At 41.2% G+C, this 18826-nt stretch overlaps 2 protein-coding genes across 2 annotated transcripts in view; one reads left to right on the forward strand and one right to left on the reverse strand.

Annotated features, from left to right (window-relative positions):
• Positions 1-4819, reverse strand: LOC137019999 (kelch-like protein 10). Its single transcript, XM_067385173.1, has 8 exons — positions 4668-4819; positions 4029-4521; positions 2163-2582; positions 1713-1910; positions 1360-1509; positions 432-548; positions 231-322; positions 1-130 (listed from the first exon to the last, which is right to left on the reverse strand). The coding sequence occupies exons 1-8, from the start codon at positions 4814-4816 to the stop codon at positions 1-3; spliced, it is 1749 nt and encodes a 582-aa protein (XP_067241274.1). The 5' UTR covers positions 4817-4819.
• An 11955-nt stretch (positions 4820-16774) lies between these two features.
• smoc2 (SPARC related modular calcium binding 2) overlaps positions 16775-18826 on the forward strand; it is a 38869-nt gene continuing 36817 nt past the window's right edge. The window contains exon 1 of the mRNA XM_067385174.1: positions 16775-17009. Coding sequence (XP_067241275.1) covers positions 16938-17009 — 72 coding nt within the window. The 5' untranslated portion in view covers positions 16775-16937. The remainder of the gene's footprint in view (positions 17010-18826) is intronic.

An 18826-nucleotide genomic window follows, 5' to 3' on the forward strand; every position in this document is an offset into this window, starting at 1 on the left:
TCATTCACTGTCAGACTCTTGTGTCTGTACGGCGTCTCGTAGGGCAGCATACTCTGCCATGTTAGGCAATCCTGATACTACACAACAACTCAGAGCACTGCGGTAAATGGTCATTTCATTTGCATCAAACCTGTGGAGAAAACAGATGCAGTGAGTATAGCCTACATAATTCTTATAGACTTATAGATATCTAATGCAGTCTGAAATGATTTAGTGTTTGTGGAAGTTACCATTCATCTGTCTTCTCATCGTAGGACTCTACATCACAGGTGGTGCCAATTCCATTAAAGCCTCCGACAGCAAACAACTGACCATCAACTACCTGGATTTTGAGGAAGGTAAAAGGAAAATAAATCATGTTTAACTTTACATGAATAAATCTTAGTTAGATGCAACACTATAACAACAGATATTAATAGTCCACACCTCACCTCAATGCCAAAGTTGCTGCGTGGGTTGTACATTGCTGCAACATCACGCCAGATGTCAGTCAGCGGGTTGTAGGCCTCCACACTCCGCAAACGACTGGCACCATCATAACCACCAACCTTTAAATAAACACATTTTTTTATTATGTATTCTGTGCATTTTTATGCACATCCATGCATGCTATTTACACATTTGCAACCTTTAAACTGTGATTGTTCCATATTTCTATATTTGTGTCAGGGTTATTATAAACTAAATCCATAAAAAAACATTCACACTGTAAAAAATTATTTTCATGATTTGTTGTCATAAAATCTTTTCCTTTGTCAAATCAGCTTAGATAATTAATGTAGTTCAGATAACATAATATTCAGAGTTTCTGTACATTAACCCAATTGCCTTCGTTGTATTAAATCAAATTTTTATTTTCAATTAACTTAAAATTTTAATGCAACCAGGTAACTTACTTTTTTAAGTTAAACCAACAATTCTTTTTTACAATGCAGTTAACTGAAATAAAATAAACTTTAACTAATTAACTTTAATAAATTATTGACTTATTTATTTTAAACTTTGAACATATTTTTAATCAATAAAAACTATATAACTAATGAAAATGACAAAACACAACATAATTACATTAAAAAAAAAAAAAAAAAAAAAAATATATATATATATATATATATATATATATATATATATATATATATATATATATATATATATATATATAAACTTTCACAGATTATAATATATAAAACTATGACAGAAATTACAAAAACATAAAATTACATTAATACAAATATTATTTAAAATATAATTAAAAATATAAAATAAAACTAATCAAAAACATTAAATATATATTCAAATATAAAAACTATAATAGAATGTCAATTTTACATAACACTGATATGCGTGTTTAATACTCACAGCATACACTAGATCTCCGTAAGCGATCACACCGACACCACTGCGGCGGCTTCTCATGGGAGAGATGAGAGTCCACTGATCTGTTTCTGGGTTATAACTCTCAGCAGAAGAGAGACACTCGATCCCAGTAAAACCACCACAGATATAAACCTGACAAACACACACAAACATAACATACATGATGTTTGTGCACAATTATCACAGATTTTTCAGAAAAAAACTGTTTACCACACTCAACATATTTTATATAATATTCCTGTTTTCTTATTTACACTATTATCATGCTCCTTCTGCTTTACAGGAATTAAGAGTCTCCAGCAGAAGAGTGTGGAGTCATGGGTGAGTGTCCTTACCCTGCCCTGCAGTGAGGTGGCGCTGGCGTCACTCCTCCGTTCATTCATGGGTGCTGTCAGTGTCCACTGATTGGTGTTTGGATCATAACACTCTGCTGTTTTAAGCCTTTGATATCTATCAAAACCACCAATTGCATATATGAGCCCATCCAGAACAGCCACACTTACATAGCATCGGCGTTCATGCATGGGGGCCACCTGCAACACATCAGATACTTTACATCAATGTCCAAACACACATCAATAGACCATCACATTAGTTCTGTCCTATCAGTTGCAAAAATTACAATGGTATTAACACAATTTTTTTAATAGTATTTGGAGAACCATTATTCAGTACTATGGTCCATGACAATATCAAAGTAAAATCTGACACCGTGACTGTACAATGGTACTATTTTGTAAAGGAAGCTGAATTAAAGTTACACATTGACCTACAACATTACTCACCTCATGAAATGTTTGAGTGATGAGATTCCATTTCCTCACGCTGTTGAAATACTCCACACCATCATAACCACCAACACAATAAACAAACTCCTCCAGGACCGCTGTACCATGATAGGCTCTGGGACGCTCATCGTCTTGACTTACACTGACCCAGCGGTCCGCCTTCACATCATATGCCTCAATCTCATTTGTGGGATTGCCACCGCTCCATCCTCCGATGGCCAATAGGATCTCTGAGGGCAGACGTGGGCGTGTCAGTTGATGTATGAGCTCTTGGTTGGTGGATTCATCCATGCTGAGGTCAAACATAGTCTTCATTGCATCGATGATAACAGGCTTGCAGGCTTCATTCTCCATCACCAGTGGATTGTTCTTCACATTATTGATGAAGTAGTCTGATGGCATCAACCCCAATCGAACCTGAAGCACAGTGAAGGGAGAGTTTATACTTTCAGAGCTGCTAGACTGTTGCAAGGCTATTTTGCAAAATTTCTTAAGATGTTAAATCTTGTGTTCTGTAAAATGTATTAAAATGTAAGGATTAGTTCACTTTAAAATGAAAATTATCCCAAGCTTTACTCACCCTCAAGCCATCCTAGGTGTATATGTCTTTCTTCTTTCTGATGATCACAGTCAGAGTTATATTAATAAATATCCTGACGCGTCCAAGCTATAAGTTATAAAGTAAAATATCTAGCTTCTGCAAGACCACCTTCCATATTCAATTTATGAAAAAAGCTTTTTCTGTAAGTTGAATACGAAAGGTGTAGGACGTAGTGAAAGCATTGTGAACTGGAAGAGGCGTTAAACTTTCTTTGTAAGTTGAATATGGAAAGTGGTCTGGCAGAGGTTAGATATTTTACTTTATAACTTGTTAAATATGCATATTTTTCTTACACAAATGCATCGCTTTGCTTTAGAAGGCCTTTATTAACCCCCCGGACGTATGTTTTGGATGGATGAATGGATGGATGGATGGATGGATGGATGGATGGATGGATGGATGGATGGATGGATGGATGGATGGATGGATGGATGGACTTTCTTCAGCTTATACTCGTTGGTCCCATTTACTACCATTTTAAAGCTCAGATGCGTCAGGATATTTTTTAATATAACTCTGATTGTGTTCATCAGAAAGAAGAAAGTCATATACACCTAGGATGGCTTGAGCGTGAGTAAATCTTGGGGTAATTTTCATTTTAAAGTGAACTAATCCTTTAAGCGAGTTTATGCTTAAAAAAAGAAAAATATCTGTCAGAGGTGGAAGAAAAACAAACTTGTTTGCCATTTGAATTAAGAATATTTTCTTACCCCATGCCAGGATTATTGTAGTTAAACTAAAACTAAAACCCTAAAATAAAATAAAAATAAACTTTAACTTAAATAAAACTTAAACTAATTGACAAAACACCATTTCTCATTTTCATTTAGTCTGATGTATGAAATAAAATGAGATACAAATTATAGACACAATTAAACAAAAAATTATGTTAACACTTTAGTATGGGGAATAATTCTCACTTTTAACTGGTTGCTTATTAGCATGCATTTTAGCTGTTTATTAGTACTTATAAAGCACATATTAATGCTTTATTCTGCATGACCTTATTCTACATCCCAAAATCCTACACCATACCTAAACTTAAACACTACAACAACTACCTAACTATTATTAAGCAGTAAATTAAGAGTTTATTGAGGCAAAAGTTGTAGTTATTAGAGAATATGTGTTCCCCAAAGTGATACCAAATTAATATAAATGACAAAACGACAAAACAAAATTACTACAATTTTAAATAAAATTATAGCAGAAAATGTATCTTGATTGAAGAGTTATTTGATATTTGAAACTCTCTGTTTTACCTTTGGCAGAAGCACGGCAATGGTTTGCTTCCTGTTTTCAGGTGCATAATTAATCCATTGGAGGACTGCTTCAAAAACCACCTTCTCCTGTTTAACATTCAGCTCATCATTTCCAATGATTTCTTCAAGTTGTTCCAGCGAGAGCTCCAGGAACTCCTCAGGTTCGAGCAGAACCTCCTCAAAGTTCTGCAGGATGTAGTGCATTGCTTTATGGTGGAGCTTTGAGCAGGAAAAAAAGTCCTCTGTAAACCTGCAGATGCCAATGCAGTTCTCTGGGCACAAATGTTCCTCCAGGAACTGGCAGCAAGCATCAACAAGACCCGACACCAAAAACTGATCAGCCGCCACCAAGAGCTCTGTCACATTTTCTTCTGAAATGAGTGCAGATCCTGTGTATGCGAATTGAATAATCTGAGACAGGGAGTCTTGGGACATTCCTGGAATTTCATAAAATTGTTTTTCTGTGCTGTTCCAGTTGTTGGAGAAAAGAGCCCTGTGAACAAAATTCATTTTCATGCATTTATATATTTGGACCGCTAAGGCAATTTCAACATGATGCTGGCAGTGGAAATTATGTATGTAATTATAATTATTTCTTGGTAATTTGCACACAATTGCAGTTCAAATGCGTCTCCTCACCTAAAGTAAGGGCTGAAGGCAGACAAGATGATCTTGTGCGCTTGAAATTCTGCGCCATCTGCCCTGATGATCACGTCAGTGTGTTCGCCCTGGAAACGTGCTTCATCAAACAAATTAAACACTGTTTCACTAATGTTAGTGTACTCCATGTTCTCTCTGATGTTGGTCTTTAAACATATTTCGTCTTCTCACCTCCAAACTCTGATCAAAGTAATCTCAGGTTTGTGTCTTTGTGGCGACCCAATGCTCAGCAGAGTTCTAGAATGTCTTTGTGACATCATAGTTGCAGAGCTTGAATATCAGTTTCATGGAGTTTGGTTTTATCAATTCTTTTTGCATGAAACATTTTCACAGTCACAAATATATTAAAATTCATCTAATAAATTATTTTATTTGTCAGTGACCTATAAAGCATGGGATAATTATTCATTTGAATATGCAATCACCATTTTGATTGCACAAAACACACACGATTTTTGACAGCAGGGGTTTTGTTGCATAGTGTGACCCCAAACAAGTTTAACAGAGGCCTGTATGAAGAGTTCACACAAGGTCACACATAAATAATCATTTTCAATCAGTATCTAGGGCATGCTGTAGTCCAGATTAAAATGTTAAAATGTTTAAATTTGAAAATAAATAGCCTATTATGTTTCTAAGTATTTAGTGCTGAGATGAACACCATTGCAAATACAAAAATCTGAATGGCTGTTTAAAACATTCAAATATTGTTCAGAAACAGATTAGCAACTGCTTTGTTTATGGGGTTACCGGGGTAACGGCTGCATTTCTGCTGTTATTTCTGCTGTGTCATTTTCATTGAGTGCGTCTCCTTCACTCGTTCTGAAGGAAGAAAAGATACATTGAATCACCTGAAATGGTTTGGATGGTTTTCTACAGTATGAAACATCACAACGTGCCGAGTCAGAGCAAGTTACGTTCAGTCGGTGTTTATAGTCAGCATTTAAAATCATATAGTGTGTTGAGTTCAGTCTTAAAATGTTTCAGCTAGTCGATAAGTGTGTCCCTAGCTTAAGGGAATTCATCCGATCGCAAGCAAACTCAGTCAGCATGAAGTCAACACATTGAGGATGCTGTATTGTGAAGGGATATTAGATATCTCAAACGGTGTTGCCATATTGAGGGATTAAAATAATGATGAAAATGGTAACAGGAAGAGTCTCATATCTTCTAAACAATATATTATACACCATTTATTGCTATATAAAATAATACAGATATTAGAAATAAACATTTTATTTTACTTTTTCAATATGTTAAAATATTTAATATTTTTTAACATATTTAATATTTAGTGTAACCACTAGATGACAGCATAGGTATTTTTTAGCAAGGTTGAGAAAATTCTTTTTGCTGAAAACATAATGTTGAAACTGATAAAAATTGTTCAGACATAATCCTTTTATCAGGGATTGCATTTGGATATATGTTTAGACATTATAAAAAAACAACTTTCTGTCACAGTTTGGATTTAATTTTTGTTTAAAAAACAGTGGTCATGGTTTGCAGGTCTGTGTGTTCATTCTGCTTGTCTTGCTCAGCACACCTGAAGCTCATCAGTTCTGCCTTTATGTGGTGTGTTTGCTCTTGCCTTTTGTCAGATCATTGGTGCTCATGCCTGCTGTTTTTCCTGTTTTGTTTTGTTCCAGTTCCCTGTGCCGTTTGTTTCTCATTGGACTATCTGTCAGCAGACGACACTCCCCACTACCCACGACTCTGACCATTTTGCTTAAATATTTCTCTGTTTCTAAATAAACTGCAGGATCCTGAGTTATTTTCTGACAAAATGTAAAAAGTTTCTGGCTTAACTGCCTGGTAAAACATTTACAACTGATCTTTAGTTCCCTGTGTGTTTGTGTGAGTCTATTTTACTCTCTTGATAATTTAGAGTTTAACCCTTTCATTTCAATTCTGCCTGTATTACAGGATAAGAAATCTCTTAGGCCGTGTGTCCACCAGAGCGTTTTTAGCCAGCTGAAAACGCTAGGCGCTCTGCTTAAAACGCCCGTCTGTGAGCGCTTCTGCAGCGCAGCGTTTTTTTCCGTTGAGACGCTTTGTTGCTATGATACGGAACATCCGCGTCACTGTTACTTATAACTGATTTTTAATTTGTTTCAGGCTAAAAATGTAAACACAATGTGAAATTACTTTCTATGTATGTTTGGAGAGCAGCAATATTAATTTCTCATCCATTTTGTTTCTGTTTGTTGATGTCGCTGTACAGCAAGAATGTGACAGTTGGCCGGTGTAGTATTTGTCCCGCCCCTCCTCCACTCTGATTGGACGGCTGGCTAAAAAGTGACAGTGATGAGCGCAGCGTTTTACTCAAAGTTAAACGTTCTTCAACTCGAGCGACCAGTAAAAAACGCCCAGCTCTCAGCGCTTGAGCGTGAAAAAGACGTTCAGCGCCACGTTACACTCCTGGCGTTTAAAAAACGCGGCGCTCCCATTGAAAACAATTGAAAAAGTACGCTAGCAGCTGGAAAAAATGCTTAGGTGGACACACGGCCTTAGTGTTTTTCTCTGTTTGAATGAAAAATAAATAAATAAATAAATAAATAAATAAATGGCATAGAACCAGTTCATTAATAGTGCACTTAAAACATAAAGTAAAATAATAAAAATGAAAAACATAATTTAAGATAAATACATCTGGTATTTGGTACATTTATTTAACCCTTTCATTGCGGTCTGTAGTTGCCTACATACAGGATAAGAAATATCTTAGGCCTTTTAATATCAGTTTGAAAAACAAAATAAATGCATAACAAGTTCATTTATGGTCCCTTGACAAAATAGTTGTATATAATTAGTTCATTTATTAGGTTAATAAAATATAAAATAACCTTAACATAAATATTTCTAGAAGTAAAAAAATGTTGTGATGCAAATTGATAAATCTACATTTACTTGAAGCTGACCTATGACAACATGTCACATGCAGTTTTTTCTAAATTTAAATGATCTCATGGATGTGGCTGTTGTAGTACACGGTCATAGTGGCACCAGCTGGCTGCAGTAACTGTGGTGTATTCAAATGACTTTTACAAAGTCTTTTTATATTTACTCGCTTTAAATGCATATTGCCCATCATGCACAGTTGCCCTGAAGCTACCGGGGTGGTGGTGGTGCGTGCCGGGGCTTGGGCCCGTCATTGCTGCTTGCAGCTATATTTACACCTCACGCCAGATTGGGAGGGGTGGTGGTACTGGTTTGCTTATGTCCAATGAATGGAAGTTCAATCCTTTACCATCTCTCTCTGAAAATGGCTCATTTGAATCACATGCAATTACCATCACCTACCCTACCAAAATTCATGTTGTAGTTGTCTATCGTCCCCCAGGTCAGCTAGGTAACTTCTTGGAGGAGTTGGATGTGTTACTCTCATCCTTCCCTGAGGATGGCACTCCTCTGCTAGTACTTGGTGACTTCAACATCCATCTAGACAAACCTCAGGCTGCTGACTTCCACACGCTGCTTGCCTCATTTGATCTCCAAGCGAGTGGCTACCTCAGCTACCCACAAATCAGGTAACCAATTGGACCTCATCTACACACGCTGTGGCTCCACCGACAATACACTGGTTACTCCACTACACACCTCAGACCACTTTCTCATTACTTTCACACTCAACCTGACCCCCAACTCATCACACACCCCACCACACGTCACTTTTCGCCGAAACCTACGCTCCCTCTCACCATCTCATCTATCCTCTTCGGTCTCATCCACACTTCCTCCCGCTAACCAATTCTCATCAATGGACACTAACACTGCTACTGACACTCTCTGCACCACTCTATCATCCTGCTTAGATGATTTCTGCCCCCTCTTAACCATAACAGCCCGCGCCACCCCTCTGCGCCCTGGCTCTCTGATGTTCTCCGTGAGCATCGGTCTAGACTCAGGGCTGCAGAGAGGAAGTGGCGCAAATCTAAAAATACTACTGACCTTAGCTTATATCAGTCACTCCTTTCTTCTTTCTCTACTAATGTCACCAATGCTAAAACCTCCTACTATCACACTAAAATTAACAACTCAAATGACTCCCGAACACTTTTCAAAACCTTCTCTTCTCTTCTTTGCCCTCCTCCCCTCCCTCCCACATCAGTTCTTACAGCTGATGACTTTGACCCTTTCTTCACACATAAAATAACAACCATCAGCGGCCAATTCTCCACACCACACACTGACAAGAACATCTTAATTGAAAACACACAAATTCTCCCCTCCTTCTCCATGCTTTCTGAGGCAGATGTTTCCAAACTCATTCTTTCCAATCACCCTACTACCTGTCCGCTAGACCCTATCCCCACTCCTCTTCTTCAGGCCATCTCCTCCTCAATTCTACCTGCACTCACTCACATTATCAATTCCTCCTTCACACTGGAACATTTCCCACAGCTTTTAAGCAGGCTAGGATTACCCCACTGCTTAAGAAACCCACTCTGAATCCAGCTCTTTTAGAAAACTACAGACCAGTATCCCTTCTTCCTTTCATTGCTAAGACACTTGAGAGAGTTGTATTCAACCAACTGTCTACTTATCTCTCACAGAACAACCTCCTTGACAACCACCAGTCTGGTTTCAAGAGTGGCCACTCTACTGAGACTGCCCTGCTCTCAGTCACTGAAGCCCTGAGACTGGCACGAGCATCTTCAAAATCATCAGTACTCATCTTGCTGGACCTGTCTGCTGCCTTTGACACAGTGAACCACCAGATCCTCCTGTCTACACTCATGTCGAAGGGCATCACGGGAACCGCGCTCCAGTGGTTCGAGTCTTACCTCTCAGGTAGGTCCTTCAGGGTATCTTGGAGAGGTGAGGTGTCCAAGTCACATCATCTTGCTACTGGGGTACCTCAGGGCTCTGTGCTTGGTCCACTTCTCTTCTCCATCTACACGTCATCACTAGGATCGGTCATTCAGGATCATGGTTTCTCCCATCACTGTTATGCTGATGACACACAACTCTACCTCTCATTCCAACCAGATGATCCGACGGTTGCTGGTCGCATCACAGCCTGCCTGACAGCCATTTCTGCCTGGATGAAGGACCACCACCTCCAACTCAACCTTGCAAAAATGGAACTGCTTGTGATCGGTGCAAACCCAACACTTCATCACAACCTTTCAGTTCAACTTGGGTCTTCAACCATCACTCCTTCCAGGAAAGCCAGAAACCTTGGAGTGGTGATGGATGCTGGTCTAACCTTCACAGATCATGTTGCAGCAACGACCCGGTCCTGCAGATTTGCCTTGTACAACATCAGGAAGATTAGACCCTTCCTATCTGAACATTCCACACAAATTCTTGTCCAAGCTCTTGTTCTATCCAGACTGGACTACTGTAATGCTCTCTTGGCTGGCCTTCCAGCATGCACTATCAAGCCTCTACAACTGATCCAAAATGCTGCAGCAAGACTGGTCTTCAACGAACCGAAGAGAGCGCACGTCACTCCTCTCTTCATCAGTCTGCACTGGCTGCCAGTAGCTGCTCGCATCCAATTCAAGGCTCTGATGTTTGCTTACAGAACGACAGCTGGCTCTGCACCGCTATGCCTTAACTCACTACTTCAGACTTACGCGCCCTCCAGAAACCTGCGTTCTGCAAGTGAACGGCGCCTTGTGGTGCCATCACATAGGGGCACAAAATCACTCTCACGGACCTTCTCCGGGACTGTTCCTGGCTGGTGGAATGACCTACCACGCTCTATCCGAGCAGCCGAGTCTCTAGCCATTTTCAAAAAAATGCTAAAGACGTATCTTTTTCGTCAGCACTTGACCCAGTAGTAGTAGCACTTACCTTGACTAATATTCTTCTCCTATCTGTGTATTTATTTATTTAAAAAAAAAAAAAAAAAAAAAAAAAAATTCGCTATGAGCACTTTACTGACATAACTGTGACTTCACTCAGCACTTACACACTGTTGTTCTCATGTTGATTTAATTGATTCTACTACTCTCATTTGTAAGTCGCTTTGGATAAAAGCGTCTGCTAAATGACTAAATGTAAATGTAAAATGTAGCTATATTATTATTATAATTATTTCATCTATATTTAATATATATACAGTACAGTCCAAAAGTTTGGAACCACTAAGATTTTTAATGTTTTTAAAAGAAGTTTCGTCTGCTCACCAAGGCTACATTTATTTAATTAAAAATACAGTAAAAACAGTAATATTGTGAATTTAAAATAACTGTGTACTATTTAAATATATTTGACAAAGTAATTTATTCCTGTGATGGCAAAGCTGAATTTTCAGCATCATTTCGCCAGTCTTTAGTGTCACATGATCCTTCAGAAATCATTCTAATATACTGATCTGCTGCTCAAGAAACATTTATGATTATTTTCAATGTTGAAAATGTCACAGATCCCTTGTTCTCCTAGACTCCATTTCCCAATATCCTCCTGTTCTCCACACCTGCACCCACTTCCCTCGTCATCTCCCTATCATCACGGATCACCTGCACCTAGGACTCTATTGTTAGCACTCCCTTTATATGACACTCACTCCCTTCACTCCTTGTCCGTTCTGAATGTTGTTTACTGTATATGTTGGCGTTCCTTACCTTTGTTTTATTAAAGTTCTATGTTCATTGTGGAAATCCGTATCAGCCTCATCTCTACACCAGCATATCATAACAGAAGAACGGAACTAAACCGACCGGATTTTCCACAAAAAAAAAAATGGAGACTTCCACCAGCTCCCTGGCTCCTGCTCCTCCAGCGCCTCTCACTCTTCTAACAGCCAGCGAACGCATTATCGGGCTCCTGCAGGTAGGACGTTCGCTGGAGAGGTATGTGGAGGAGTTCGTGGAGCTTGCTTTCTTGTCTGACTGGCCTGATGCTCAGTTGATCTCCTTGTTTTTGGATGGATTGGATGACGACACTATCCGTTTTGATGAACCTGTTTTTTGTTTCTCCTTAAGCGACACTATCAATTTAATTTTGTGGTTGAATGGCTCCAATTTCTTAGTAGAAGAGGTTCAGGATCAGTGTTGTCGTCCGGTCCATCCAGAAACACGGTTGGCCGGGCCAGTCAGTCAACCTCCGGCTTCCTCCGCATACCGCTCCAGCGAACTCCCTGCCTGCCCCAGGCTGGACCCATATTCCGCTACTGGGCCCAGTAAGCGGAGGAGGAGGAAGAAAGCGGCCCCAATGTCTCCAGAGCCCGCTCCAGTGTCTCCAGAGCCCGCTCCAGTGTCTCCAGAGCCCGCTCCAGTGTCTCCAGAGCCCGCTCCAGTATCTCCAGAGCCCGCTCCAGTGTCTCCAGAGCCCGCTCCAGTGTCTCCAGAGCCCGCTCCAGTGTCTCCAGAGCCCGCTCCAGTATCTCCAGAGCCCGCTCCAGTATCTCCAGAGCCCGCTCCAGTATCTCCAGAGCCCGCTCCAGTATCTCCAGAGCCCGCTCCAGTATCTCCAGAGCCCGCTCCAGTGTCTCCAGAGCCCGCTCCAGTATCTCCAGAGCCAGCTCCAGTCCCCACAGAGCCAGCTCCAGTGCCTGTGGGGATTTTAATTGTATTTGAGGGGATGAAATGGCCCTCAACCCCAGTCTCCGCCGAGCCAAGTTCTCCAGTCTCCTCCGAGCCAAGTTCTCCAGTCTCCTCCGAGCCAAGTTCTCCAGTCTCCGCCGCCGAGCCAAGTTCTCCAGTCTCCGCCGCCGAGCCAAGTTCTCCAGTCTCCGCCGCCGAGCCAAGTTCTCCAGTCTCCGCCGCCGAGCCAAGTTCTCCAGTCTCCGCCGCCGAGCCAAGTTCTCCAGTCTCCGCCGCCGAGCCAAGTTCTCCAGTCTCCGCCGCCGAGCCAAGTTCTCCAGTCTCCGCCGCCGAGCCAAGTTCTCCAGTCTCCGCCGCCGAGCCAAGTTCTCCAGTCTCCGCCGCCGAGCCAAGTTCTCCAGTCTCCGCCGCCGAGCCAAGTTCTCCAGTCTCCGCCGCCGAGCCAAGTTCTCCAGTCTCCGCCGCCGAGCCAAGTTCTCCAGTCTCCGCCGCCGAGCCAAGTTCTCCAGTCTCCGCCGCCGAGCCAAGTTCTCCAGTCTCCGCCGCCGAGCCAAGTTCTCCAGTCTCCGCCGCCGAGCCAAGTTCTCCAGTCTCCGCCGCCGAGCCAAGTTCTCCAGTCTCCGCCGCCGAGCCAAGTTCTCCAGTCTCCGCCGCCGAGCCAAGTTCTCCAGTCTCCGCCGCCGAGCAAAGTTCTCCAGTCTCCGACGCCTACGAGCCCTCAGCTCCAGCCGACGCCTACGAGCCCTCAGCTCCAGCCGCCGCCTACGAGCCCTCAGCTCCAGCCGCCGCCTACGAGCCCTCAGCTCCAGCCGCCGCCTACGAGCCCTCAGCTCCAGCCGCCGCCGCCGAGCCCTGAGCTCCAGTCGCCGCCGCCGAGCCCTCAGCTCCAGCCGCCGCCGCCGAGCCCTCAGCTCCAGCCGCCGCCGCCGAGCCCTCAGCTCCAGCCGCCGCCGCCGAGCCCTCAGCTCCAGCCGCCGCCGCCGAGCCCTCAGCTCCAGCCGCCGCCGCCGAGCCTCAGCTCCAGTCGCCGCCGCCGAGCCCTCAGCTCCAGCCGCCGCCGCCGAGCCCTCAGCTCCAGCCGCCGCCGCCGAGCCTGCCGCTCCAGCCGCCGCCGCCGAGCCTGCCGCTCCAGCCGCCGCCGCCGAGCCTGCCGCTCCAGCCTCCGCCGCCGAGCAAAGCTCTCCAGTCTCCGCCGCCGAGCAAAGTTCTCCATGCTCCACCGCCCTAAGGCCCACTCCTGCCCACAGAAACAATCCCTTCCTCAGACTTTTAAAGACTTGCCTTAAATTCCCCATGTATTTTTTGGGGGGGGGCCTAGTACCCGTTCCGGTACCTGTGGGTGGGGAACTCCTGGGCGGGGGTTCGGAAGCACCAGAGCCCGCCGGGGCTCCTGACCCTCCATGGCAGCCCGCTGCACCTGACCCTCCATGGCAGCCCGCTGCACCTGACCCTCCATGGCAGCCCGCTGCACCTGACCCTCCATGGCAGCCCGCTGCACCTGACCCTCCATGGCAGCCCGCTGCACCTGACCCTCCATGGCAGCCCGCTGCACCTGACCCTCCATGGCAGCCCGCTGCACCTGACCCTCCATGGCAGCCCGCTGCACCTGACCCTCCATGGCTGCCCGCTGCACCTGACCCTCCATGGCTGCCCACGGCTCCAGACCCGCCATGGTTCATGGATCCGCCCTGGAGACCTCCGTTCCTGTCCGCTCCTCTCCCTGCTCCTGCATGAGGTCTCCAGGGCGCCCGCCCCCCCTCCCGGTGTCTCCATCTACGGCGCGAGGTCGCGCCTACCGGGAGGGGGGAGTACTGTCACAGATCCCTTGTTCTCCTAGACTCCATTTCCCAATATCCTCCTGTTCTCCACACCTGCACCCACTTCCCTCGTCATCTCCCTATCATCACGGATCACCTGCACCTAGGACTCTATTGTTAGCACTCCCTTTATATGACACTCACTCCCTTCACTCCTTGTCCGTTCTGAATGTTGTTTACTGTATATGTTGGCGTTCCTTACCTTTGTTTTATTAAAGTTCTATGTTCATTGTGGAAATCCGTATCAGCCTCATCTCTACACCAGCATATCATAACAGAAAACAGTTGTGTACTTTTTTTTCAGGATTCCTTGATGAATAGAAAGTTCAAAAGAACAGCATTTATCTGAAATACAAAGCTTCTGTAGCATTATACACTACCGTTCAAAATTTTGGGGTCAGTAAGAATTTTTATTTTTATTTTTTTGAAAAGAAATTAAAGAAATTAATACTTTTATTCAGCAAGGATGCATTAAATCAGTCAAAAGTGGCAGTAAAGACATTTATAATGTTACAAAAGATTAGATTTCAGATAAACACTGTTCTTTTGAACTTTCTATTCATCAAATAATCCTGAAAAAAAATAATGTACACAAATATTTTGTACAATTGTACACATTAAATGTTTCTTGAGCAGCAGATCATCATTTTAGAATGATTTCTGAAGGATCATGTGACACTGAAGACTGGAGTAATGATGCTGAAAATTCAGCTTTGCATCACAGGAATAAATTACTTTGTGAAATATATTCAAATAGAAAACAGTTATTTTAAATTGTAATAATATTTCACAATATTACTGTTTTTACTGTATTTTTAATTAAATAAATGTAGCCTTTCGTGAGCAGACGAAACTTCTTTTAAAAAATTAAAAATCTTAGTGGTTCCAAACTTTTGGACTGTACTGTATATATATATATATATATATATATATATATATATATATATATATATATATATATATATATATATATATATATATATAATCTGTATTTCATATATATTCATCTATATTTCATCTATATTTCCCCCTCACTGCTGGAAAACTCAAAGAATTACGAATATATATAAGCGGCAGGTTTATTATGAAAAAAATATAAACTTTAAAAATATGAAAAATTAGGAGAATCAATGAAAAATTAGGAGAATCAATGAATTGTGAACAACTTACTGCCATTGTGTAAATAATATGTAATCATGTAATAAAAAGTAATTGTAGATTTTAAAAAGTGGTTTACATTAATTACAAGTACTTGATCTGATGATGTAATCCAGATTACATTACTACCCAGCTCTCTGTGTGTGTGTGTGTGTATATATATATATATATATATATATATATATATATATATATATATATATATATATATATATATACAGAGATGGGTAGTAAAAAAAATCTGAAAGTTTACTTCGAAAAATAACACTATCACATTTTATTCATATATATATATATATATATATATATATATATATATATATATATATATATATATATATATATATATATATATATATATATATATATATATAGTGTTATTTTTAAACTTTCAGATTTTAAGTGTGTGAATATGTAATCTTTCAAGCATATTTCTGAAAGGATTTTTAAATGACATAAAAATGAAAATTATTATTATTACTATTATTGGACCTGCATATTCGTATTTTACAAGCCATTTTTCTATGGTGAATGCTCGCTGACACCGAGCTGCATTACCATCTGTGTCCAGTAGAGGTCCAGATGTTCCTATAATTGAGCAGCCTTCACATCTACCCATCAGATTCACTTTAACACTTTGCATCTGATTTATTTCATGACGCTTTTTAGTGGCTTTTATAATGAGGTATTTCGTCAGCTCACAAGATAAGTAATGAAACACCACGGGTTATTGCGATTTTGCCTACAACAAGACACTCAATCAATATCTAGTGTTCGCTACTGAAGATCTGATTATTTCAACGAGTGAATTCATGCTTCACTGAGCACCGCTGAGCACGCGAGGGAAAAATAGAACGTGTGCCCTTTGAATTAACAATAAATAAGTGAGGTTTTGAAATCCCACATGTGTAGTTTTGTCTCTGCAGTCGTGGGAATGGAGGCTGTTATGAGTTTCAATAACTGCTGCCATATGTCTACTTATTTGGCTTGAAGAGAATAGGAGAAATGCGGTTCAAAGTGTTTGTTTTGAATTACTTTAAGCCACTCTGGCATGTCAGTGCAAACAAGCCAAAGTGTTTAAAACATTAAAAACACACGCATAATGAGATAGGCTTCCAGAGGTATTTTAGTGAAGATGATGATGATGATGGCTTTCAAGTCTGAGTCTGCAGTGATTATTAATTGAGGAGATGCTGCTGCTGCTGAGGGGGATGATTTTCTGTGGATGAAAAGTGTAAATGAACATGAAAAAGCGTCAAACATCATCACCTTACATATTTCTTAATAGATCGTGTGTTCATGCACATCCAAATAGTCAGAAATGCAATAATATTATGCGTACCACCAGTATATCTTATCACCTTTTCCCAAACAAAGAGTGATTCACGTGTGTTGTTGAAAAGAAAGAACATAGGGAGGGAGAAGACAAAGTGTTTCCCCCCTCAGCTACCAGCATCTGTAAGAGATTCCACCCAAACTCACCTCCCGAATACAGCACGGGCATCCGATAAACACACACACACACACACACACACCGAGTGAAAGAGAGAGAGTCACAGACAGCACAGGCACTTGAGCAGAGGAGAGGGTCAAGACAGTCCAAACCGAGCGCTTCACTTCATTACGCACACAGAACTCAACTCACAGCAGCACTAGACTGAGCACACTGCAAGAGCTGAGAGGGGACGGGATTTAAGGAATTAAGCTTCACTTTGGAAGATCGATCGTGTCTGAACAGAGTTTTGTGGATTTGGTGCGTCTGGAGAGCTGTGAGGATGCGCGTCTCGGTCCTGCTGCTGCTCTGCGCTCTTTTCGCAGGAGACGCGCACAAACTCTCCGCGCTCACGGTGGGTCACCACACACAACACTTTACAGTCATCGATAGTTTGTGCACAAATATAAAATAGTCTGTATGTGAAAATATATGTTTTATAACATTTCTGACTGTTTCATGTTATTTAACTGACCAAATGTTTTGTGTTGTCTTCATATTAGTAACAGACCTGAACATAGAACATTTATTATTAGTATGAGGTTCGTTTTCTATATCTTTCTTTCTTTTTTCTCTTTATACACTGTAAAATCAGCTAGCTTCTATGTGGCACCATCAAAATTAACTGTTAATTAACAAGAAAAATATATAATTTACCCAAGCAAAGATATATGAGTAAGATCAGGTCGAAACTTTTGGTAATTTTAACAGTGTGGTAAAATATAGTAATTCTAATTTTATCATCAGAATGGTTAGTGTTTTTCTCTAAATATGCCAGTTTCACATAGGGTTATTTCAGGTTTCACACTGTGAGTTTGGGTTCATACTCAGAGCATCTTTGTGCTTGTGCTTGTTTTGTAAAGCGAGAAGCTCAGATACTAGAGTAAGGTGAGATGAGTAATCATGGGAATCCTATTTAGGCTCAAGAGTAGTGATGTTTGTGCACTCGCAATTCAGGAGGGTAACCAGAGATCTACAAGCTTTCTTTCAAGCAAACACACACACAGAGAGAGAGAGAGGGAGTCTTTGACACAATGCAATCTCTAGCTCCCTATACCTAACATACCCTTAACCTAATAACCTTATCCCTAAAATCAAGTCTTGACCTTCAAACAGACCTATTAAGGGGTCTCAGAAAGTGAGGACCAGCCAAAGTGTCCTCACTTTATTCTCTTCTGATTGTCTAAAACTCAAATTGGTCCTCACAAAGATAGTTGAACAAGTACACACAAACACACACATATAGCGAGAGCTACAGGTGCACACCCACCTCATGCTTTCCCTTATACTATATGTGACAGGCGCTCGGTTTTGCCCGCTAAGTGCTGGGAACAGGCGATTTTCTCCCCTCCCTGCGGCCGCTGGCCTCTACATGGACGCCTGCCTGTGTACACAAGGTTAGGGCTGCTGATTGCGGGAAGCCGCTCCCCATTAACTGAGTGAGAGAGTGAGTGTAGCTTGTCCCAGTGGGACATGACCGCTAGAGAGAGAGAGATGCACAGGCACATTGGTCCATCCAGAGTCTGGACACAGAGCAGCTTTGACGGACCTCGAAGCCCAAGCATTTATATGTCCAACCAAGCCGGCCCTACCGAATGCCAGAGAGGCTTCGCACTTTCAATAGCGAAACAGGAAACGGCCCACTTTCTAATCCATAAATGTTGGTAAATGGTCAATATTTGTGTACCTGTCAGGAATTGCAACAAATGTAGTATATAATCAAATGTGCTTTGCAGCTGTTTGAGACGGTGATATTTCCATTTGTGGTCACATATTTTGTTCTTTACCAAATGCACTGATAATATGCAAAGAATATATGCAATATTTAATGCTGTACTACTGGATTTTTGCTGAATGCACAAGTAAAAATCACATCAACAGAGCAAAAAAAAAAAAAAAAAAAAAAAAAAGTGCTATATATGGAACTGTTATTTTAGTGTCATTGGGATACTATCATATTTTTGATTTCCATTTTGAATTAGTTTTTATTTTTATACTTAACATTTTCATTTTAGTTAAAGTTTTAGCAATTCATGTTTTTTTTTTAAATATGCTTGTATAGTTTTATTAATTTTCATTTGTTTTTGTTTTAGATATTTTAGTACATCAAGTAAATGAAATGAAAATGAGAAATATTGCCTTGGCAACTAGCTTTATTTTTTATTTTTTATA

The sequence above is a fragment of the Chanodichthys erythropterus genome, chromosome 5 (assembly GCF_024489055.1).
Source record: "Chanodichthys erythropterus isolate Z2021 chromosome 5, ASM2448905v1, whole genome shotgun sequence".
Classification (NCBI taxonomy): domain Eukaryota; kingdom Metazoa; phylum Chordata; class Actinopteri; order Cypriniformes; family Xenocyprididae; genus Chanodichthys; species Chanodichthys erythropterus.

Coding starts and splice junctions, on each gene's coding strand:
- LOC137019999 (XM_067385173.1), bottom strand. CDS start 4,816: ATGGAGTACACTAACATTAGTGAAACAGTGTTTAATTTGTTTGATGAA. Junction 1,911..2,162: donor TCACTCAAACATTTCATGAG/GTGAGTAATGTT, acceptor GATGTGTTGCAG/GTGGCCCCCATGCATGAACG. Junction 1,510..1,712: donor CCACCTCACTGCAGGGCAGG/GTAAGGACACTC, acceptor TGTGTTTGTCAG/GTTTATATCTGTGGTGGTTT.